Source organism: Vombatus ursinus, unplaced genomic scaffold, assembly GCF_900497805.2.
Source record: "Vombatus ursinus unplaced genomic scaffold, bare-nosed wombat genome assembly UNPS02014818.1, whole genome shotgun sequence".
In the NCBI taxonomy this organism is placed as follows: domain Eukaryota; kingdom Metazoa; phylum Chordata; class Mammalia; order Diprotodontia; family Vombatidae; genus Vombatus; species Vombatus ursinus.
Genome location: NW_020954596.1, coordinates 56,661,520 through 56,685,975, shown reverse-complemented (window position 1 = coordinate 56,685,975; position 24,456 = coordinate 56,661,520). Strand labels below are relative to the sequence as shown.

Here is a 24,456-nt window from a genome sequence, read left to right as displayed (position 1 = left end):
TTTTCTTATACCCTGAATTATGAGAATATTTGTACACAATGAACAAAAGTTTAACTTAAGTGCAAAGTACATTGATCCTCCTTCCATTTTCTCCTTTCCATCTAGTTTGAGGGGGAAATTTAAAATAATTTGAAATTTGGTAATTTAACATATAAAAATTATTTTAAAAAACTTATGTCATATCATTAGCATGTAAAAAAATACAATATTTCCATAAAATTCTTAAGAATTTTAGAAAATAGATTTGAATCCATTTCCCCCAATGAAAGATAGAGAAAGTATCAAATCTAGTCTATTTTTAGAGGGCAGGCTCAGGGACAGAAGATACTATAAGCAATCTAACTTGGTGACATATTTAAAAAAACTATCATGTAACTCTGTATTTCCATCCTAGTCAGATCAGGGATCCAAAAATGCTACCAGATTTAAAGAATTCTTTATTAGGATGGTTGTTTTTCACTTGCCCTGTTTCCAGAAGTTGCTTAACATTTCTTTAGTGTAAAAGTTTTATTTTGTGATATGCAGGGACTAATATTTTTCTTTAGCCACTAATTATACTCTTCTGAGAGCTACAAAGTATAAAAACCAAGTATTAATAGAGTTCTCCTATGGAGACATTATTTGTGCCATGTACACATGTGACAAGCATATCTTGAGGTCATTTGTTCCAAAGAAATAAAACAACAAACCAACTGAACGGACAAAGTTCCCAAAGAAGAAAAAAAAATAAGGAACTAAGGAATGTAAATTGTAAAGAGGAAATATTGGGCATTCATATCTCTGGAGAAGTCAGAAGTCTTCTGGGGAGAAGTTGTGAAAACAAAACACAATAATTACACAAATAAAACAAAATAGTACTTTTTTGAAACTTACAGGGAAAAACAATACTTATATCCCATAGGAAGATTACAGATTTTCTTTAGAATTTTTCAACTGGAAAAATAAAATTCAAAACCAAATATACTCTGAACTCTTAACATTTGAAAAAAGATTACATAGTTGCCACAAAAATATTTTTTAGAGTGTTATGAGATGCTTATTATGCTAGACTTCCCTTTATATGCTCTGGTTCTATAATAGGAAAGCAATCTGTAGTTCATAAGACTGTCATGAATATGCTAAAGAAAAAAAAACCAGAGAATTATTTGTAAAAACAAAACAACCTTTAATTACTTGTCTAGAATGTTAGACTGAAATATCAATGTTCCATTGATTACCTTAGGTAGGAAGAATGAAGATGGCCATTGTATCATCTTCCAAAACATAAATACATAGGTTTCACATATATGGACATGAAAATATACAGCTGAATATTTCAACAGTTCTTAAAAGAAACATGCATGCCTTTTTCCTTCTTCAAAATGGCTCTTCCAGGGGGATCAGTGACCCTGATTGTCCATCCGATTAAATAAAGTTTGATCATCGTCACATTCTATGGTCTCTAATAAAGCATGTCTATCTTCGCTGGCATATGGGGATAACTGGGCTTTTTTGGAAGTAGTTGTCAACTGACTCCAGGTGATATCGGTGTTTTTAAAAGCATGCAGAAGGAAGATGCCATTAACAATGGTGAAGAATCCACTCAGTGTCCCAATGACATCACCAGCATTCATACTATACCACTCTTTGAATAAGATGGCAGAACACGTCACTACTATAGATGTGAAGAAAACATAATAAATAGGAGTCACTAGAGATGTATTGAATGTATCCAATGCTTTGTTGAGATAATTAACCTGAGTACTGACTGAGGCAATCATTGTCACCAACAAAATAAAGACGAATGGATCCTTGTAGACTGGCTTCTGTTCCAATAGCTCCTTGATGGCGATTCCTAAGCCCTTGACAGAAGAAACTGAAAATACTCCAAATACTGAACAAATTGAAATGTAGATTAATATATTGGTCTGACCTTTCTTTGGAGCAACAACCACAATCAGCACCACAGAGATCACAATTACAACCACAGCAAAGGAAACAAATGCTGTTAGGAAAGACAGAGAGAGAGGGGGAGAGAGAGAAAAAAAAAAAAGCAAAGTCAGACAATGCTTTCAAGGTATTCTTCCAAAGCACTTTGTTTATATTAAGTTAGGAAGCCACTGTTTCCACTAGTTTGGAACCAGAAACAAAATAGCAAAGCGTCGTGTGTGTGTGTGTGTGTGTGTGTGTGTGTGTGTGTGTGTTGTGCATGTGCGTGCTCCTGCACACATGCAATGCTAACAGTAAGTATCAATATTTTTCTTTCTAGCCAATTAACAGTAATGCCCAAGGAAAAGTCATAATCTCTTCAAGAAGCCTAGTAAGGAACAAAGTAGTTATAGATCAGAGAGGTATCATTGGTTAGTGGAAAGAGTGTCAGTTTTAGAGTCAGGAAGACCTGGAATTAAATCCTGCCTCTGACACATTATTTGACCAGGTAAGTCTCTTAAGCTTTCAGTGCCTTTCCCTGGGACTAGAAATTACATAAGATGCCAATCTGCACTGGTAAAGAGTTTTCCATATTGGAATACATAGGTCTGGATTTTCCCTCCTACCAAAAAAAAAAGGGGAACAAATATTCCAAATACTATAGACACGGGTGTGAAGTAGAATGTCAGGTAAGTGTTTATTAACACTTACAGTTTTAATTACAAACCTGGATCCCTTAGCTTTATTTCCATATCATGTAGAGATGTGACTTCCTCTTCTTTGGGAGCATGAATAACCATCACAGTTGACCCCAAGATACTTAACATGCAGCCTATTTTCCCATGAATGTTCAGTCTCTCATTTAAAAAATGGGCCGACAATACTGCACTGTTGGCGATGAAAAGAAAAAACAACAAGAAGCAATCATTCTGATTCAACTAACTTTTGATTACATAGTGATTAAGAAGTCACAATATGGCACACGTTATTCTGTACCCTAACCAACTGATCTTGATCAATACTGATATGTTCTCAAAGCTTCCTCAATTTTCTTAAATGAAAACAGGGCTAAACTATAAATAAGGATCTCTGTAGGCTGCAAATTTACTTTTTAAACCACATATTAACATTATCTTATTGTATTTTTATTCATTTTGTTAAATAGTTCCCAATTACATTTTGATCTGGTTTAGGCCAAGCTCAGGAGTGTTATGGGCTGCATGTGGTCTTTGGGCCATGTGTTTAACACCTCTGATTTAACCCATGTTCAACCCCCTCAACCTCAGTCCTTTCAGGAAGGCTTTAAAGTTGAAGGTCATCGCTTTAATCATTCTGTGAACTGCAAAATCTTGTACATTTTTTTTAACATTCCTACTTTTCATTGCAAAACTGGCAGAAATTAAAAAAAAAACCCCATCCTCCCAATTTCTATTTTAACATCTTACCCGTTTGACAGAATATTCATCTTAGGATGGAAAAGTATAGGAAAGCCCCAGGGAAGAGGACATGCATATTGAAGACCCAGGAAAATGTAGGAGGCGGAGGCTATATGGTTTGTACTGGAGGTTAACTGTGATTGTTGACAAAGAGGGGAAAGAAAAGGAGCTTTCGTAAAAGCATCATGGGTCCAAGAGTTGGAAGGGGTCATGGACCTGCCAAAATGCATCTATATTTGGGGGTAAAATAAGGACAAACTCAGAAAAAATGAAGCCACGTTCTTCCATGAACTAAATATTCAGATTCAGAAGAAAGAGCTCTGGATTTGTGGTCAAAGGACATGGGTTCAAATTCTGCATCTGCTGCTTTACTGGCTGTGTGAACTTGAGCAAGTCTCGTGACCTTGTGGGCTCCAGTTTCCTTATCTGTAAAATGGGTGGAGGGTAGGTTTGGATTAGATAGTCTTTAAGATTCCTTCCAGCTCAAATTGTATGATCCTATCATACTTCACCTTAGTTTGATTTAAATAGGAAAATGACAATTTTTGGTATGAAATCAGAAGAATTCTAAACAAAAGCAGAATGCAGACAAGTACAAATTTTAGCAAAAGTTCAAACAGTGACTCCAAATGAATACTGCTATCTTTTCAGGCTTATTCATAATCATTACCATGAGCAATGGCTTAAGAAAGCAGGAGTTTGGCAGCACTCTTTGCAAGACGAAATGTTAAAAAATATTCTCAGCTTAAGCCAAGTGGGAAACCAAGCAGATAATGATGACTATGTGGAATATTCCAAGAGAAGAATATTTCTATTTGTACCTCTGACATATATATGCACATATATATACAGATGTGTATGTATGTATATATTATATATATACATATATATTCTTATGGTTTAAGATTATTATGGCATGAAATACCCTTACACGTAGTTCTTCCTTAGTCTCACATACCTTATAAGAACACTCAGTGCCCCCAAAGGGGTAACCAATGTTGCAGGTGCAAAAGCATATGCAGCAAAATTTGCAGCCTCTCCTATTCCCACTATAAAGCAAACAGGATTGTTGACACGAATGTTAATTTAATTTATTAGAAGATAAAAATAAATAACACATAGCAGTGAACTCATACCAAAGATCGGTCTAAGCAGAAATGAATAAATTATACGTGAAAAGTTTTGAGGTTTGAAATTAATCCAGAAAACCTATTAGTGCTTCAAAGCATACTGTCCTATAATAAACCAGAGAATAAAACTGATCTAAGACAAAATGGTTGACAGTCACACTCAAAGAAAAGACAGATTAATACACATTTAAAAGACTTCCAAAACACAGTTCCAATTGCACCTGAGTAGCCAAATGAAAACTAGTAAAGGAAAGCCTTGGGAATGCTAAGGACCATTTCTGTTTCTGTCCAAGAAGCTTCACTGTTTTACAAAACAAAGAATGGAGTTAGCAAAATTAGAGGGATCTATAGATGTGACCAACAGTGTGATGTAGGTAAAAGCCTGTCAATAAGCATTTAGTTAGAGCCTACTCTGCTAAGTGCTGGGAATACAAAGAGAGTCAAAAAACAATCTCTGCTCTCAAAGAACTCACAGTCAACTAGGGAAGACAACATAAAAACAACTACATACAAACAAGACAGAAAAGGGAAAAATTGGAAATAATCTACAGGAGAAAAGTATTTGAATTAAGGAAGATCAGGAAAGATTTCTTGCAGAAGGTAGAATTTTAGCGGGGACTTGAGGGAAGCCGAGAGGCAGAGAAAAAGAAGGAGAACATTCCAGGCATTGGGGGCAACCAATGAAAATGAATAGAGTTGAGAGATAAGAGTGTCTTATGTGAATAGCAGCAAGGAAGCCAGTGCCACCGGATGGCAGAGTACATGAGGAGATTTAAGGAGTAAGAAGCCTGGAACCTCCCACAGAACAGTCTAATCAGATGTTCTTTAGCTGGCCAATGTCTACAAATGTGCAACATTCAAAAGCTCACAAGATCATCTCCAAATTTAATCCTCCTTATGCCTGAAATACAATTAATTTCTAATGCAAGGGTAAACCTTAGATGATTCTGGGCCAAAGTGTTGTCCTGTTACCACTAGGAAATTTGCTCACGGATTTTAGGATGTCCAGCTGGTAAACTCCACCCCACCCCCAACTTCATACACCTTATACCAGGAATTGACATACAGAAATAAATAAAAGGCCAACAGTAAGAGAAGCACTTCCTCCCATGTAACACATTTTCCTCTTTCGCCTATAGATGGTGGGGTTCTTTTTTCCTAGTTAACCTACCAAGTGTAGATTGCTTTAGGAAAATATGATATATAGAAATCTGAAATTATAGATTAGATTGATCAGGGGATAGCTACTTATACTTTCTGGTTGGACTAGGTCCTTCCCTGTAGGAACAGAGAGGACATGTTGATTTTTGTGTTGTTGAGTCATTTTTTTAGTCGTTCTCAACTCTTCATGACCCCATTTGGGGTTTTCTTGGCAAAGATACTGGAATGATTTGCCATTTCCTTCTCCAGCTCATTTTACAGATGAGGAAACTGAGACAACAGGGCTAAGTGACTTGCCCAGGCTCACACAGTTGGCAAGTGTCTGAGGCCAAATTTAAGAAGATGAATCTTCCTGACTCCAGGTCTGGTACTCTATCCACTGCACCACCTAGCTAACTGATATGTTGATATAAACAGCTAGAATGACTGTTTAGTATAGGGGTGGGAAACCTTCAGCCTTAAGGCCACATGTAGCCTTAAGGCCCTAGGTTCCCCACCCCTGGCTTTAGTCCTTCATGTGAACACCTCCAAAAATTCTACTTATCTCCATGTCTCCATGTGTATATATATTCTTGTCATAACTAGACTCAAAAGATGAATTTGATGGGTCTGCTCCTGGAGAAATACATTTGTAACAGACACTAGCTCTCTGCACTTGTGAACATTCAAAAGTACAAACCCCAACTATTAGGAGCCACTCAGGTCAGTCTACAGTCCTGACAGAGTGGCCAGTTCCTGGTTGGCCTTCAAGTATTCAGTGGTATGTAAATCAGGAGGAGAGGTACCCCAGGTGTCTGGGTCATAAGCTGAAACTTGACCTCAATGTATCTTTTATTTTAACATCAGTAATATCTAGCTAAGTTCCCTATGATCATGAGCTATGTCTTTCTCCCTCAAATCCAAATTGCCCATTAACACTGCTACGTTAGGAAAAGGCCTCCGTAGGGTTCTTTTGATGTACTTTCTCACCTAGTACATCTAAAATGATTAAAAATGTGGTCACAAAACCATGTCTCTGGGCCATGGCAATTACATAAAATGAAGTATATTTGTATTTCATTTCAGATACTTATCAGTTTATTGCCCAAAACTTCAATGCCAACTACCTATTTTTCCTCTCCTGTATTTGAGCAAAGGGAATCTAGGAACTACTTCCAACTCTGCCACAGACTAATTGTGCATCTTGGCCCACCACTTCTTGTTAGGCCACTGTTCCTTTCTCTATATGGGGTTGCAAATAAAGTGATTTCTAAGACATCTTCTAGGTCATGAACCTATATTTGTTCCTGTAGGTACATAATTTTCTCCTTAAATCTTAGCTCTAAGAAAGGGTGTATGAAAATTATTTAATTTTCTCATTCTTGGCCCAATACAATCCTCAACAACCTAATCAAATTAGAATGATGGAAAACCCCTTTGAAATTGTGAAGTGCCATATAAACAAGAGGTATATTGTTATTAATTCATCTTTGAGATTCTTACCTATTGTATCTCACAATGACAAAGTTAATAGGTAGCAAAGTTGATTTTCATCTAAAATGTCTCCCTTCTATGAGCAAATTCTCAAAGTTCCTGAAAAACACTGCTCTAGGATGCAAAACCACAAGAAAGTTCTAAGCTTTTGGCTACAAAGAGTAGGTGATTCGTTAAGTGGTTGAAAGGTAATAATATTTAAGATTTCCTTTTAGCCAAGTGTCTGGGGCTGAACCAGTTTTTATTCTAAGATGAGAAGGAAGAGACACCTGCCACAGCCCTACTGGCATCTCACCAAGGGGTTTGGAGGTTCTCTCTGGAACCAGACACTTCTGCAACCCTAGACCAGGAGAGACAGGAGACAGACAGAGGTAAGGAATCGCAGGATCAGAGACAGTTGGGAGCAGGTTGAGGCATGAGTGTGACTTGTTTTTCTTTCCTCATCTTGAAGGGCAAGCAGTGACTTATTTTAACCATGTTCTGCTCTAACAAGAACAAGATAACACTTAAGAGATATACTGATATCACAGTTACAGTTTCAGAGCAGAAAAAAAACTAGGTATGTGAAGAAATGTGTGTGAGACCAGAATTTAAAGGGGACATATATGATTGAATATCACATTGAACATATCTCCTTTCCCTCCTCTACTCCAGGACTATAAAGACAGTACAAAGGAAATAAAAGTCATTTGAGCTGTACAATTAAATGGTATGTCCATTCACATAAATATACAAAGACATACACATTGTTCTGTTTTTGATGCTAGTTGTGTGACCCTGGGCAAATCACTTAACCTTGCTGTTCTAGGCAACTCTCTCTGATTATAAATTGAGAAGGCACATTTTTATTGGTAGAGAGTTTCCTCATCTGGGAAACAAGTAAAATCAGGTTCAGTGCTTGTCCTTATATACATTGGCTACTTCTATACAGAAGCTTGGTAGATGGATTTAATCTCTACCATGGAGAGATTCTACTCTTACCAAATTCTAAAAGTATCATACTCTCCATCTTTGTCATTTCACAGCTGTATTGTAGGTATCAGATACTTACTTGAGAGTAATCCTGCCCACCAGAGCCATTCCTTCAGGTAAGAATGTCCACCATGCCCTAAAAAAATAAGCAAATTCTAACATGGAAAGTGATGAAACCCAAACTCAGAGAAGCATTACTGGGACGAATCATCTAAAACAGAGGAAAAAAATGGGGCTGGAGGGACAAAACCTCTTTAGCAAATGTTTAGCAGTAATTTCCCAAGAACTTCTGAAGTTTTCTCTTTTCTGCTTCTGGGTATAGAAAGAGAAAGAAGAAGCGAGGAGAAAAGCACACTTGGTCTTTCCTGTGATTGGCTCAATCTTTAAGGAGAAGAGATTGCTTATAACATAGACAGTAGTCTCCCAACTAGAGATGAACAAGTCCAGAGATGTTGCACCACATTATTAGTCCCATTGGGAAAGGCTTTCTGAATGATCTAAGTCAAGTTTCAGTATGAATTAATAATATAGATTAGTTTTTTTAAAAGGCACTAAAGACAGACATGACATAGTAGAAAACTTAATGAATGAGGAGTCAGGAGCCTGGAGTTCAAGTACTAATTCTGCCACTAACCTGGGCTACAGCTTTGAACAAGGCATTTTGTCTCTTTGGGTGTCAGTTTCCTTATCTGTAAAGTGAGGGAGAGGAATTCTACTAGATCAGGGTTGGTTTGTTTGCTTTTTTTAACCTGGAGTCCAAGGACTCCAAAGGGATCTGTGGATAGGTTTCAAATCTGTGAATTTGGATAGGAAAAAAAACTGGTCTTTACTTGAATACAACTGGTTTCCTTTATAATCACATGTATTTTATTTTATGCACCTAAAAACATTCTGAGAAGGGGTCCATAGGCTTCACTAGACTGCCAAAGAGATCCATGATACATAAAAGATTGAGAATCCCTTAACCCTAAATACTAACTAAAATCTTATGACATCTCATGAATTAAGTCTTAGGGAGTTGTTACCTTTTAAAAAAAAATACTGCAGCATCATCTTTAAAAATAAAGGTTACATAATATTCATTGAAATTGAGTTATTTTATTGAAAAAATTTTAATTTAAACAAGGAATATAACACTATTGATTGAAGAGGAGGAGGATGGAGATTTAAAAGAGTCACCACATGAGACTTCAGGCTAAATAGGCCTAATGGCTTGAGCTTTACTGTTCAAACCACGTCGCTGCGGAATACTCTTATTACTTGATAACAAAAGCTTCAAATTGCAGTTACAACATTTGAGGGAAACAATTCTAAGCACTAAAATTGCAAAAGTAAAGCTAAGAAGTAAAAGCAAATTTCAAACAAGTTATAGAATAAGAACCAGTTTAATTTCAGACTCAACCTGAAAGTAAGTGACCAGGTTCATTGAGTTGGGCTCATCCGGTCCTTGAACTCCCTAAACTCAGGTACTCAGCCCCAGTCTCCACAGCTGACAAGAGGGGGAGACGGTTATGGTTAGTGGAGGAATATAAGAATCTTTGTTGGGGGGAGGGGGCCATCATAAGATCACAGACCTAGAACTGGAAGGAGCTCAGAATCCAGCTGATCCAATCTCTTCATTTCACAGACGAGGAAACTGAAATTTAGAGACGTTAACTGATTTGGCCAAAGTCAGAGAGGTAATAAATGTCATATTATTAACATTATAAATATCAATAAAGGCAGGATTTGAAACCACATTTTCTAATTGCAGAGACAGCATTCTTTCCATTGTGCTGGTAAAGGCTGGTGGTAAATATTATATTAGTAGTACGCGGGTTCAAGAGAGTCAATGAGGTATGGTGTAGAGAGAGGGCTGACCTCAGAACCAGGAAGACCTGGGGGCTTCCAGTTCCACCTCTGACTATAGTGGCTTTGTGTCCTTTGGCAAGCCACCTGTGCTTAAGCTTGTGGGGCTGTAGGCAGCTTTCCAAGACTAGAAATCTCTGTGAGGGTGCCCACCTGCATTGGTAGAAGGCAGTTTCCTCACTTGGCACTTCCCTATGCCAGTGAAATTACAAATCCAGTTCCTATTCCTATCCCTCTGATTCTACTAGAGGCTTATAGAAGGAAAGGAAGAAAGAAGAAAGAAAGAAAAACAGGAAGGAAGGAAGAAAAAGAAAGGAAGAGAAAGAGAAGGAAAGAAAGGAAGGGAAGAAAGAAAAAGAAAAGAGTAAAAAAAGAAAAGGAAGGAAGGAAGGAAGAAAGGAAAGAAGAAAGGAAGGAAGAATATAAAAAAGAGCTACATTTTGGGGCATTAGTTTCTTACCAGCTCTGGTTATTCCCTTTTTAGCCAGTTGTAAGAGTCCCTTCTTTTTCAGTATGAAGCTGGAGCCTATGAAAACACTGGAACTTAAGGCCAGGACTAAGCCTAGAAAAAGGCTGTATTGGTTCTCTGCAGATGTAGAAATGCTCAGGCTTGTTCCATTGGAATTCTGGTTCTCCTGGGTGACATAAGAAGCCTTTAGTTGTGACACATTGGTGATCTGGCACCATGCCTGGTAGGAGTTGGAACATAGCAAAGAGAGCACAGAGCCTGGAAGAAGACAAATAGGAGAGGCATCACACAAATGAAAAAGTGCTTTATTGAGTAACCCATGCCTACCTTCATCAGACGGAGAAATAATAATTGCTCTCATTCATACCACATTCTTAAGGTTTACAACAGCAGTCCCCTGAGCCAGGTAGTTTAAGTCTTATATTTCCATGAATGTGTAATCTTCTCAATGTATGTACTCCCCACTACAGGGAAGACGGGAAGCGCTTCGTGCCTTTCCATTCAGTGCAATTCATGTCCATGCCTTTCATACAGGATCTACTCAACATACACGAGGCTTTCCTTTTCTTTTCTTTTCTTTTTTTTTTTTTAAATATATCTATGCAGTCAAAAAGCAGTACTTAAGGAGAAATTTCTATCTCTAAATGCTTTTGTCAATGAAACAGAGAAAACAGCAGACCAATGAATTGGGCATTGATATTTCATGTAAACCTTTGGGGGGTGGGGTCCCTTCATTATCCATAACTCTCACTATACGACGGGTCAGCTTCTTTTTCAGGTCCCTGACAATGCCATCTACGTAGCAGAAAAGATCATAGGATCATAGATTTATAGTTAGAGGGCACCCTAAAGGCCATTGAATCCAACACTCATTTTCTAGTACTCTATAGAGCGTTGGGCCTGGAGTCTGGAAGACACATCGACCTCAGATACTTACTAAATGTGTGACTCTGACAAAGTCGCTTAACCTTGTTTGCCTCAGTTTCCTCATCTGTAAAATGGGCTGGAGAAGGAAATGGCAAACCACTCCAGTCTTACTGCCAAGAAAACCCCAAATGGGTCGGGAAGAGTTGGACACAACAGAAAAACGACTCACAATAAACGGCTCATCCTATCTACCCCTCCAGAGCTACACATTGGTGATATGAAGCTGACTTACGCATACCACATAGCTTTACTTGGGGGGAAGGGGTGGAGACACTCAGGTTTCCTGTCTCATCCAGGCTGGAAGTACAGTGGCACAGGCCCGAGGTCACTGCTGATCAGCCTCAAAGATTTAGCCTGCTCTGTTTCTGTCCTTAAACAGCTTGTTAATCCTCTGCTCACCATAAAGGTTCTGGATTCTGTGTGTGTACACAAATGGCTTAAGCACTACTGGCGCTCCCAGGAACTCCCAGGCACAAGTGATTTACCAGCCTCACTCAACAAGAGCTTGGGTAATAGGAACCACGCCTGGCCCACCCAGTATCTTTCCACAACCCTTTGGATCACTTTCAAAGTGTAAATAGTATTATCTCCATTTTGTATTTAAGGTAACTGAAGCTAATAAAGTTTAAGGGACATGCCTTTGGTCATACAGCTAAGTGTTGGAGCTGGGACTCTGAAACCAGGCCTTTTGACTTCAAGGCTCTTTCCTCCAAATCACAGTCTCCTCCAGAATTCTGCAGAGCACTTGGCACATAAGCCTCATTTAACAAACAATAACTATTCCACAAGGAACCTAAATCATCTACTTGGTGATTTAAGAAGAAAGCATTCTTCCAAACCAGTCAACTGTGGTTATTTTTCCATACCAGTGTTAACTGAAGAGAACAATTCCTCAGGTTTTCTAATTTTCCTTCTAAATGAAATTAAGCCTAAGACTAAAATGAGTTGCGTACCTGTAGTTTTTTGTTTTTTTTTAATGTAATGAAGGCTAAATGAACAAATGACTCAACTGGATTAATTCCACTAAACATTAAATATAAAGTAAATGAAATTTTCAAGTATTGAAAAAATCCCCAAAATTCCTTACGGTGATATAATGCTAAATGGCAAACAGATTATTAATATTATCAGTCATGTCTTCTCTAAACTTTGTATCTCCCACAGCAGAAAGTTACCAAGTTTTGGGTTGAATTCAACTGAACTGATACAGAGAAAAAACTTGAGAACAAAAAAAGCAGAGTAGCAATCGAATTTTAACATAAAGGTACATTTGTTTCTCCTCAATTATGAAGAATTCCCACGAACAGTAAAGGACCTTATGTTCGTGTTAAAGAGAGTATTCATCACTTGACTTAGTGAATGACTATGTTCAGAGGTGAATATGTGGCTATTTAAAAAAAACATGCAAACACACCTCTCAAAGCATTTATACAAAGAAAAATTCTTTAATGTCTGATAAATCTGTTCTGTGGCATAACTTCAGTAAGAGGACAAGTATTTGTCCCATACAAGGGGCACAGGGCTGTGCTGGACAGAGTAGTCACCGCCGTGTCCCTTGGGCACCCAAGGGCGTGAGGCATGCTTCCTTCTGCTGACCCCATGAATTCGGGTCAAGCTCCCTTGCTGAGCTCTTAGCCACCAGTGAGCTACCAAACTGTGCGCAATTTCTTGTCTGCTTCCAGAACCAAGGGAAGTGACTCCTGTTGACCTTCCCCTGTTAGCATCTTCCCTCTGCCTCCTTCCCCTTCCTTCATTCTACCAGGGATTGGGGAAGGGAAGGTTGTCCAAAAGATTGTCTGCCATACCACAGGGGCATAAGATGAACTCTCTGAGGATGGGTTAGTGCTCCCCCAGTTTGAGAAATTCACCTGAGGAGCAATGAAAGTAAAAGCCAGTATATGCTGTCTTCCTGAGATACTGAGCTTTCCTGTACCCCCACAGTGAGTTCCTACTTGGCCCTGTTGCTTTCTCCCACTCTTCCCCAGGTCTCCCTTTCCCTTTCCAGGCACTAAAATAGTTCTGGCTCCGGCAGAATGTTACATGATCATCTGCGTTTTGCTACATCAAGAATTTAAAAATGGAAGAAATATTCAAATCGAAAATAATGGTGACATCAAAGAACTTAGAGGTTTCATTTCTCTTCCAAGGGTGGGGAACCTGCACAGCCTTGAGGCTGTACCCATTTGCCTTCCCAAGATCACAAGACTGATAGGACAGAAAGCGTTCTCATTTTATTGCTTAAACATATATCTAAAATGACGAGAACTGAGAAATGTGTGTTTTAAACAATTCAGGAACCTTAAAATACTTTCCACAATTTGCGACCACATATCAGAGCCAAAGAATCAAATGATGTCTCAGCATATTGCCATTACAACTCTGATTAAATTTCTTCAGCTCAGGTATTTTCAGTGCTATTCGATGATTTCTCTTCCTAGAAAGGACTCCTGTGGGCTTTCATGCAGGCTGACACAAGGCAAAGTGTTGCTGTCTAGACCCATCTCTCTGGCTCCCCCCCAAAAAACTTGAAAGTGATCGTATGTATTTTTGGTAGCAAAAATTCCCAGCAGCCATATCAGTATCAGTTACATTCCTGGCTGAAAAAATAGAAACAAACAACTCAAGACATCTGGCTTGACTGGCCAAAGCGAATTCCACCCCCAGTAGCATTCATGTCACTTAATATGTGGTTAACATAACTATTTCAAAAACTCCATCCCTGGAATCAGTGTAGGAGGATTCCATACCAGGGAAACAATGTTCTTTCTAAGAGGTCATGGCAGAACGTCTCCTACATTTATAGAGGAGGAAAAGAGGCTGAAGGGTGAGGTAGGAAATAAAATGATCTTTGTAATGTGCAAGTACCCATTGTATACATCGGACTTTAGAACAAACTTGAGTATGCTGTCGTGTCTGTGGCAGGAAAATGGTACAAGGCAGCCCAGTGGCTCCAATCGGATTACTGATTCCAGGAATTGAATGTTTTCATGTTGTGGTAACATTTAACTGGTGCATAAGGACAGATGTTGTGGCTTGAGGAAATAAAAAAGGACAGAGCAATGGAGGAATTGTTTATTTCAGTGTTACTTAGTGGGGAATTAAGAGTCAGTCGTTGCCTACAAGAAGTAATGAGGAAACAGGCATTCCATTCTCATTGGTCTCACTTAATGAGATATAGCATAGTGGATAAGACCACTTAACTTGGATTCCGAGAGGCTAGAGTTCAAATATCACTTTTGATGCTTGTTAGCTATATGATCAGCTGTGTGTTGAGTGCAAATTACTTAACCTCTCTGAGATTGTTTAATGAATGGGGATTATAATATTTATAGGACTTGCCCCAGAGTTGTGAGTTAAATACTTTTTTTTTTTTTTTGGGTTAGGCAATGGGGTTAAGTGACTTGCCCAGGGTCACACAGCTAGTAAGTGTTATGTGTCTGAGGCCGCATTTGAACTCAGGTCCTCCTGACTTCAGGGCCGGTGCTCTATCCACTGGACCACCTGGCTGCCCCTTTGAAGGCTTTAAAGTATTATATAAACACTACTATTATTGGCCCTATTGGAAAAATAAAATGTTGAGAGAGAAAGGGTGGTGTGATAGGCCAGATTTCAGAACTGCCTCTATTAAATTTAAAGTTGGGAGTAACATATACAGTACTTGCTGCTGAGAAATAAGCTGTACGTAAGCAGAACGGCTTGGAAGCTGAGAATGAGAGAAGTCACCTATTGGATGAATTAGTTTGGCTGAGACAACTTGCTCCGAGGTGTGAGTCTAAGGTGTAAGCCTGGATCCACCTAGCTTCTTAGCAGTGGAAGCATCTGCTCCTCACAGAAGCTACATTCATCAAGGAACTTTTATGAATAATTCCTGAGACAGAAAGAAGTCGATGAAATTTCCAATTCAAGTTGTGGGTCACCACGAGCACCATGAGCAGCATGAGTTTTCCTCGTTTAGATGCCTCCTTGACAGGTTTCTCTAAGTTAGCACATTGGTGACCCAGTTATAAGTAGATGTAATGTGTTTGTTCATTTACTTGTTTTGATATAGGAGAGACTGTCATGTCATTATTTCTTTTTGCTTTATTACAGGATGATTATTAAATATTATATTTAGATATTGTTAAAATTAAATATTATGGTATTTGTTACTAAAATAATTATTTTAAAGAACTAAAAGTGTCATTTTGAATGACTGATTTCCATAAATGGAAATGCATCAGCAAGAGTTCGAAAGCTATAGTGGTGACTAAGGGGAGTGTATTCCCCTATAACAATATCACTTCCAGTATTCTGAGACAATCTGAGTGTGGTGGTAGTCTTCCAGAAATGTAGACGGTAGAGTGATCAAGCCCTCTCAGCGAGTAACTAGTAAGTTGTTTACAAGCTCTGTGTGAAGCACTATATCATGGGTGGTTGCCCTTTCCATTGTTGTACCTTTATGTAAGTTATTTTCTTTGCTCTGCTTAATTTGATCTATATCAGTTCACACAAGTTTTCCCACAGCTCTCTGAATTCTTCCTATTTGTTATTTGAGATTCATGGACTACAACTTGTTTAATCATTTCTCCCCATCGACTGGCACTTAAAATTCCTATTCTACCCCACTGTTAAATTATTCTTCCTATTAGAGTCGCAAATTATGTATTTAATTACATAGATATCGTACCCTCCCTTTCATACTCCATAGCATTCTAAGCTCCCTTGTATGCTCAATATCTAGAAAGGTGCCTGGAACCTAAGTAGGCCTTTAACAAATGCTTGTTGAATTGAATTCAGTAGGAACCTTTTCTTGTTAAAGGAACAGCTGACATGCCCATCTTATTTCTTTACTCTTCTGCAAAATCACAAGCTTTTTCCTTAATAAGAATGAAAAAAATTCACCATAAGTACATGAATTACCTTTATAGTAGAGCTACTTCTTCTTAGGGAATTAAATTTCTAGTTTTATCATGAAGCCAACTTTGCTTTCTTTGACAAATCACAATTTATTCTTGTTAGTATTGCCAGGGCCCTTCTTCCATTTCCTTGATATGGGCAGAATGCTGGAGGGTACTTGATTCAGAATCAGAGGGCTTAAGTCTGAATTCCTGTTCTGATACGTGTTACTTGTATGACCTTGGAAAAGTCACCTACTCTCTCTAGGCCTGAATTTCCTCACTAATAAAATGAAGGGGTTCAATTAGATGACCTCCAAGGTCCCATCCAGCTCTAAATCTATGATCCTATGGGTACAGTGGATACCTAGGACATTTTTGTTGATGGATTTTTGTCCTGTTTTTTATTCTTTGTTACACAGTTTGGGAGAGAGAATGGGAGGAGTATATTTTTAAAGGAAGGGGATGTAAAAAACAAGAGACATCAATTAAAGGTTTTTCAATGATGGGAAATAAGAATAGAAAAAAATTATAAATTTGGGAAATTAGTGATAATAGTTGATATCTAAACATACAGCACTTTAATCATTTGATCTTTAAAAGCAGCTCTGTCAGGTATTTTATAGATGAGGAAACTAAGGTCTAGAGAAGTTAATTGATTTGTCCGTGGTCACACAACTACCAAGATCAGAGGGAAGCCTCCGTCTAAGCATGGGGTGGGCAGTGGGATGTCGAAGATAAACCTTTAAGTACAACCTATATAAACAAAATTAAAGCTGATGTACAAGTTTTGGTCATATCAAACAAACAGTTAAATACCTAGTGCTATCATTCTGAAAAAAATTTCCAGTTGGAAAGGCCATCAGGAATCCAAAGTCCTCCCAAGTACTATTAATTGTCAAATTCTGTATCTATTGTAGTTTCCATATTTTACTGTCTTTCTTTTGCTAATATCCCTAGATCGATAGAGATGAACATCTCTTAGGATGAACGGGTAGGAAATGGAATCAATCACAAGAATTTATAAGCAACTATCATGTGCCAGATACTGTTCTAAGCACTGACACCAAGAAAAAAACCGAAAAAAATGTCTTGGCCGTAGAGGACCTTACAACTTATTGAAATGTAAGGAATGATGTTAGCACTACTTTCACATGCCACTTTTTGTCCCCTTCTTGGTCATTTACAATTTATGTTAATATTAATGGGAAATTTGTATTATCTCTGACCATTTAAAGACTTCCTTCATTTTGGGAATTTTACTAGAGGCAGGGTAGGACTCTTGAACTCTGTGCTAGGACAATAGGCAGCCCAGTTGCTGCACTTGGATTATGGGTTAGGGAACTGAACATTTTCACATTGTGGTATAATTTGATTAGCTGAAGAATGAGAGGAGATGTGGGTGGCATGAGGAAGCAAAAAGGGACAACAGAGAAGAGAGTATTCATTTTGGTGCAGAGACTTTGGCCATGAAGACCTGGGTTCCAGGACTCATTCAGAGATGGTCTGTGTGACACTGGGCCAATCATTTAAACTCTCTCAGTACTCTAGGTAACTCTCTTTCTCTCCTTTTTTTTCCTCCCAGAGGTAATCAGGCTTAAGTGACTTGCCCAGAATCACACAGCTAGTAAGTGTCTGAGGCTACTGGGCCAATCATTTAAATTTTCAGAGTACTCCAGGTAACCTTTTTTTTTTCTTTTTCTTTATTTTTTCAGAGGTAATCAGGGTTAAGTGACTTGCCTAGGGCACACAGATGGTAAGATCTGAGGCCCTCTAGGCAACTTTCTAAGACTCTAGGTTGCCCAGTTTCCTGAAGCTTCCTATACCAATTAATCATCACTTAAGGATTATGCTAGGTCCAGTCACTATACTTATTTCTACTATAATCAGGAAAAAGAGCTCACACCTTGAAGCTATTAAACAGATTAATTTGGTAGACAGTTTTTCCAGTACAGTACACAAATTATCTCTTTGGTTAAGTATATGAAGGATTTATTCACTCAACAAAACTGTGGAAAATATTAGCTCTTGTGCTTAATCACAGGGCTATGCAGGATAGGTCTTCAGATGTGTAGACCTGGACCATTCCCTGCATACAGTGGAATGAGCTCAAGAACGGTAATCAGGAAGAAAAGCAGAAGTCCCAATTGTCCACAAAATTTGGGCAGTGATGCTAATTGGCTGTGTGACCTTAGTCATTTAACCTCTTTGGCTCAATTTCCTCATTTGTAAAATAAAAATGGCTTTAAGGTTTACAAAATGCTTTCCTAATAATAATCCTTTTAGGTCAGGAGTAGAATCATTATTATCACAATTTTATACACGAGGAAAGTGAGCCACAGGTTAAAGAAACCGGCCCAGTACTTGAGCTTGCACTTGGACCTGGATCTTCTCACCCCAAGATCAGTGCTCCTACAGCAGTGGTTTTAGGAGTACCATGAAAAAGAAACAAGATAATTCAGCAGATATAGAAGCGCTTCGAAAAAGTAGAAGTACTATATGGATTTATACAGGACTGTATCCATTCTAAATAATAATAAGCAGATTGTCTATGTCAGGGGTGGGGAACCTGTGGCCTTCTAGATCCTTAAGTGTGGCCTTTTGACTGAATTCAGTCTCGGTCTTAACATTTTTACACTGTACAATTCCTCTGATTATCTCAAAATTTGGTAGGACTGCTAGGTCAATAGAAGGATCAGAGATTTAAAGCTGAAAAGGCCTTCAAAAGCCATATAGTCTAAACCAAGTTCCTCATTTTATGGATTAGTAAACTGAGGCCCATGGAGATTAAGAAACTTGACCACTGTTACATAAACAAGGTAATAAGATTAAAAGAATTTGAATCCAGATCCTCTGACTTCAAAGAGAGTATTCTTTCTACTATACCACCAAAGACCTCAATCCAAATCCTGCCTGTCCTCTTTTCTCTTCGCTGGCTGCTGCTCTAGCAGAAGGACCTGAGAAACAGGACTATATTAATTTCTAATTAAACTACATTCATGAATTCATCTTTGTAAATACCTCATACAATGAGATTTATAATTCACACACCCTTGTCCATGCAGATCCTTAGACAAACAAACAGAGGTGGTTGTCTTGGAAAAGCCTTTGCCTTTTGGCTTATTATTAAGGAAAAGTAGGAAATATGTTTAAGTTTCTGACTTACAAAATAATTATATTTTTTAAATTGGTATTTTCTATTTTCCAACATTTACATTTCCCATTGTATCCACTATCTCCCAGCTCCCTACCCAACTCTTTTAACAAAAAAAATTTTGAAAAGGAAAAAAAAAAATCAGTTCAGAAAAATTAACCAACCCACTGAAAAAAATCTAAAATTATACCCAGTATCAGGAAATAATTATACCATAAGCTCCATAGCACACTCTATCCAACTCTCAGTTATCTAGTTTATGTACTACTGAGGTATATACTTTCCCTCCTCCCTCCTTCCAGCTGGATACTTCACTGAATCCTTAAAAAAAGGAGAAGAAACCAAACAGCCTATTTGTTAGAAATTAAAGTTTTAAAATGTCTGTCACTGATCTGAATTATCATTCCTACTAGTTATGTGATCCTGGGCAAGTCACTTAACCTCCCTTTAGCTTCCTCTTGTAAAATGGTCATAACAGCACCTCCCTTCACCGAGTTGTTCTGAGGCTAAAATGAGATGACACTTGGAAAATACTCTTCCACCTTAAATCACCACGCATGGATGGCTAGGTGTGGCAGTGGATAGAGCTCCCGCCTCCAGTTCAAATGTGACCTCGGACAATGGACACTTATTAGTGTGGTGTGACCCTGGGCAAATCACTTAACCCCGACTGCCTCACCAAAAAAGGGGGAAAAAAAATCACCATGTAAATGCCAGTTAATTATTGTTACTATTATTATTATTACTGTGGATGCTTCCATCCTAAAAATATAACAAAAATGCACGAACTCAGTGGTTATTCCTGCCTTCTTTTATTTTCTGAAAGCATTTTTAGATTGCATTTCAGACTTTTTAGTTGGCTGTATCCCAAACCAAGTCATAGAAAACCTGTCCGTACTGAAATCAATTTAGAAAAGGCGATGTTTACAAAGTCCAAGGTCTTCAGGAAACAGTGTCAAGATGACACATCAAACACGAATCCAGAAATGGGCGAGTACAGGATTTCAACAGCTCTTGCCTTCTCCCAGCAAAGATTTAATTAATGAAAGCAGAGTCAGACTGTCAGAAGCACGCACGTTTTGCTCCTCCTGTCAGTGGTGGGTGGGAAGTGGAACATAGATGATCAAGAGTCATACTTTTTAATATCACTTTTACAAATGCATTATTTAAATTTTTTTTATCAATAATCTTCATTTTCCATCATGTTTATCTAAAAATATATCTCTCCTCTACCTGAAGATCCACCTTTGTAACAACGAATAAAAGTCAAAATAAGGGAGGGACGACCCAATTCAATACATCAACCAAATCAAATAGTATATAGTCTATGTTCCACACCTGTAGTCTACCATCTTCTCTGGGGAAGGTCATTATAATTACACAGAGTTCAAATTTTTTTCTTCTTCCAATTTATATATGTATAGTATATGTGTGTGAACATATACATACACATATTATACACACACACACACACACACACACACATACATAAATTCAGTCACTCAATCAGTAAGTTCTTATAGAACGCTTACTTCATGCCAGGCATTAAGATGTGTTGGAGGAAACAAAGACTATATCCTTAACTTAATCATTTTTAACGCAAGAAAATTACGTTTCCCCGAAAGGTTTTTATATTGCAATTAGTCACGTCGTGCGAGTTATCCGGAGACTTTGAACACCGGATGTGCATGTGCATCCCCACCCCCCACCCCCCACCCCCCACCCCAGGCCGGGCGCAATTTTCAAACGCAAAAGAACACACTTCTCCAACTTCACCCCAGGGTTCGAAGTCCCCTCGGCTAGCCCAGACTCGGTTCTAGGGTGCAAATCCCGGGCTGAGGTCAAGCAGCGAAGGGCTCTCCTGCCTTCCCCATGCCAAGGCGGGCGACGGGCAGCTGTGTGCCCCCGAGAAGCTCGGCTCTCGGCCACCTCCAGCGGGCTGTAAGGAGGGGCTGCGTCTTTCCATCCCAAGGCTCCGACCCCGCGCCCTCCCCGCGCCCCCACCCCTGTACCCTCCTCACCTTGTAGGCAAGGCTCTCCGGGAGGCGGCGGCACCAGCACCTGCTCCTCCATGGTCCCGGGACGGGGTTCGCCGGAGCAGACCCAACGCTCCCTCACCGAGCTGCCCCTCTCCCCCGCCCCATGGCAGGACAACTCCTCCGCCCGCTCCCCCCACACCCAGTCCTGGACTTGCCACTCCACCGGCCCACACCTTGCGGGTCCCTTCAGCCAATGGGGAAGCAGTGGGCGAGGTCTCCGCCCTGGCCACGCCCCTTCCCACACTAGGGGAAAGGGGAGAGAGCGCTGGGTCCCGGCCGGTGAGCCCTCCGCTCGTTGGCTGGAGATAGCCTCGGGTCAATGACTCAAGAAGCTTGAGTCACAACTAGGACAACTGTGGCCTCTCTACTTTCTTTTAGCCTAACGAGAGGGGTGACCCTCTGGGGAAGAAAGCCCTGAGAAAGTTTGCAGATACTTCGCACTCCTTCCTTTCCTCCCCGGGGTAGACCAGAGGGTTTGACCGTGGGAAGGTAGCCTGTTTTTGTTTTTTTGATTTTTAAACACCTCACATTGGCTGTTATTCATTGGCTTTGCTATTTAGGCTGCTTCTGGTTCCTTCTGTCCTTAGTTTATCCCCAAACCCAAGGGTGTAGGACTCAGCACACAATTTTATTTTTTATTTCAGTTGTAATCTCTTAGTATCTGCAGTTGGAAGTGACCATAGAAAGCACTGAGTGCTTTAAAATTAACTTACTTTGTAATCATTTGTTTTTGCTCTACATGTGTGGATTAGATAATTTTTAAAAGGGTAAAAAACCAGTTTTCATACTAGAATTTCATAGTGCCAGACTTGCTTTTTTTGTTTTTTATTTCTTTTAACAAATGCAACCCAAAACGTTAGGTGACTTGGCCAACATGTCAGGAAAGGAGCAGTCTGACGTTCGAACTCAAGTGCCACTGATTCCAACTTTAGTTCTTTTTCCACCATCCCCCTTGCTTTTTTGTGCCTTAAAATTCTTCAAAATAAACAATTCTTCAATGGAAACCATTGCTCACCATGGTCTAAAGTTGAAAACATCCTAAATTCTTAACAGTACATGTGAAATGGATAGTTGGTTAAATCAGGAATTCACTAGGTAGGACATTTTTCATTAATTCTATTTTTTAAAATAAGGGAATTGGAACGGTCATTTAGGCTCTGTGCTTGGTACTTAAGAATTACGTGAAATGAACTCATTTTGAGACCCTTTTTACTTTTGCATAGGAAATGTTATTAAGTTGATTAGGTAGTAGTTTCATAAATCTTGCTTTTCTTGTTCTCAGGCTCATGGGGGAAGAGTTAAAGAGCGATTAGTCAAAGTAAATCATAAAGCATATAGTTATCTTGCTTACAGGTTTATGGTTGATCTTTCACAAGTACAGGAGGGAAGTAAAGTGAAAAAAATGGGGAAGGTCAACTGGGCAGTAGTCTGAAAAGTATTTCGTACCAACAGTTAAAAATAAATTTTTAAAATTGAGCTGCTTGTTTTATGGTATTATTTGTTGTTATTTTGGACTCTTTGAAGCCAAACAGTAAATATTTGGGAGTACAGAAGTATGATTTTATCACTAACTCCTAATCCAAAAAATGACCTTCCTTTGTGGAAAAACAGGTAAATTAATGAATTGCCGAAGGGCTCTTCAACCCAGTGATCTCACTCCTGGAAAAATTAGCTGAGGAAATCGGTGACAGAAAGAAAAGTCCTGTTTGTGCCAAAATAGTGGTAGCTTACTATTTGTGTTAGAAAAAATGGAAACAAAGCGTGTGCCCCTCTACTGTTGGGTGACTGAACAAAATGTGATTCATGAATGTGACAGAATACTGTTGCACTGTAAGAAATGACAAATATGAAGAATTTTGAGTAACATGGGACAGCATATGAATTATGCAGAGCAAAGGAAGCAAGGCCAAGAAAAAAATGCACCATGTCTATAATAATATGAATGAAAACATTAAAATGCAACTTAGCTCGTATTAATTTCAATGAAAAATCAAGTTTGAAGAGAACAAAGGATGAAATATTCCTGCTCTTTCTTGAGCAATGAGGCTACTGAATGTTGTTTAAATTAGTGGTGTTAAACTGTGATGGAAGGGAGGGGCCAGCTAAACTTTACATAAAGATCCTTTCAGGCTACCTATTGACTTAGAGTGAATATTTAAAACATGCTTTGTTTTACTGTAATTTTATTTATATTGTAAATATTTCCTAATTACATTTTAATCTGATTCCTGCAGCACTTAGCACTTGGGAGTGTTGTTGGACACCCGGGGTCTGAAGGCATTGTGTTTAACATGTCTGATTTACATTATCACCTATGGTTGCTTTGCCTAGAAATTTTGCTTAATATTTCAGTGTGCATTGTGAGGGATTGAAGTAAAAAAAAAAGCACCAATTTTTAAAATGTAAAAAACAGAAACATATATACATATGTGTGTACATATATATGCACATACACATTTATGTGTATGATACATAAATACATGTGGGCAATATACATATATATGCATATATACACATATATACATGAGAACACACACAATCACAAACAACCCTCCACAGTCAGCTTCTGATTCATATCACAGGGTCTCCCCTGGGCCTATCAAAATTTGACTCATATAAAAACACCCTTAGCTCCCATGCGAAGACTTAGACTGACAGTATCCTGAATGCAAGATAAGCTTTATTTCACTCTGGAGGTCTAAAAGTTAATTCATTGCCTTGCTATTGTGGGCTGATTTAGGAACTAGAGAGAATCTGTCTTATTTTTCTAATCATGTTTAGAATTTCTATAGTTTAATATGATAATATGTTTTGCATGATTGAACGTGTATAACCCATATCAAATTGCTTACTGTCTCAAGGAGGTGGGAAGTGTGGGAGGGAGAGAGAAAATTTGGAACTCAAAATTTTTTAAAAATGAATGTTAAAAATTGTCTTTACATATAAATGGGGAGAAAAAAATTATTTAAAAAAGAATTCCTACAATCTGATGCTAGTTTACCAATAGAAATAAATGGATTATAGTTTTTTTTAACTGCTTAGCTTGAGAAAAAAAATCACAAACC

The 24,456-nt window shown here is 38.5% G+C and overlaps 2 protein-coding genes across 2 annotated transcripts in view; one reads left to right on the top strand and one right to left on the bottom strand.

Moving 5' to 3' along the window:
* Window positions 1-1,141: 1,141 nt before the first annotated feature.
* On the bottom strand, window positions 1,142-21,505 carry NIPAL1 (NIPA like domain containing 1). Its single transcript, XM_027836355.1, has 6 exons — window positions 21,374-21,505; window positions 10,389-10,655; window positions 8,160-8,216; window positions 4,303-4,393; window positions 2,636-2,796; window positions 1,142-1,984 (listed from the first exon to the last, which is right to left on the bottom strand). The coding sequence occupies exons 1-6, from the start codon at window positions 21,423-21,425 to the stop codon at window positions 1,380-1,382; spliced, it is 1,233 nt and encodes a 410-aa protein (XP_027692156.1). The 5' UTR covers window positions 21,426-21,505; the 3' UTR covers window positions 1,142-1,379.
* The window catches only part of CNGA1 (cyclic nucleotide gated channel alpha 1), a 61,909-nt gene continuing 51,409 nt past the window's right edge, over window positions 13,957-24,456 (top strand). The window contains exon 1 of the mRNA XM_027836357.1: window positions 13,957-14,153. The gene's annotated coding sequence lies outside the window, so the exon portion shown is untranslated. The remainder of the gene's footprint in view (window positions 14,154-24,456) is intronic.

Excerpts from the sequence above, each read along its gene's own strand:
- NIPAL1 (XM_027836355.1), bottom strand. The coding sequence starts at position 21,425 with ATGGAGGAGCAGGTGCTGGTGCCGCCGCCTCCCGGAGAGCCTTGCCTA. Across the intron at positions 10,656-21,373 it reads CGGAGAGCCTTGCCTACAAG|GCTCTGTGCTCTCTTTGCTA; the intron begins GTGAGGAGGGTA and ends GTCTTCTTCCAG. Across the intron at positions 4,394-8,159 it reads GTGGGCAGGATTACTCTCAA|TGGGAATAGGAGAGGCTGCA; the intron begins GTAAGTATCTGA and ends TTTGCTTTATAG.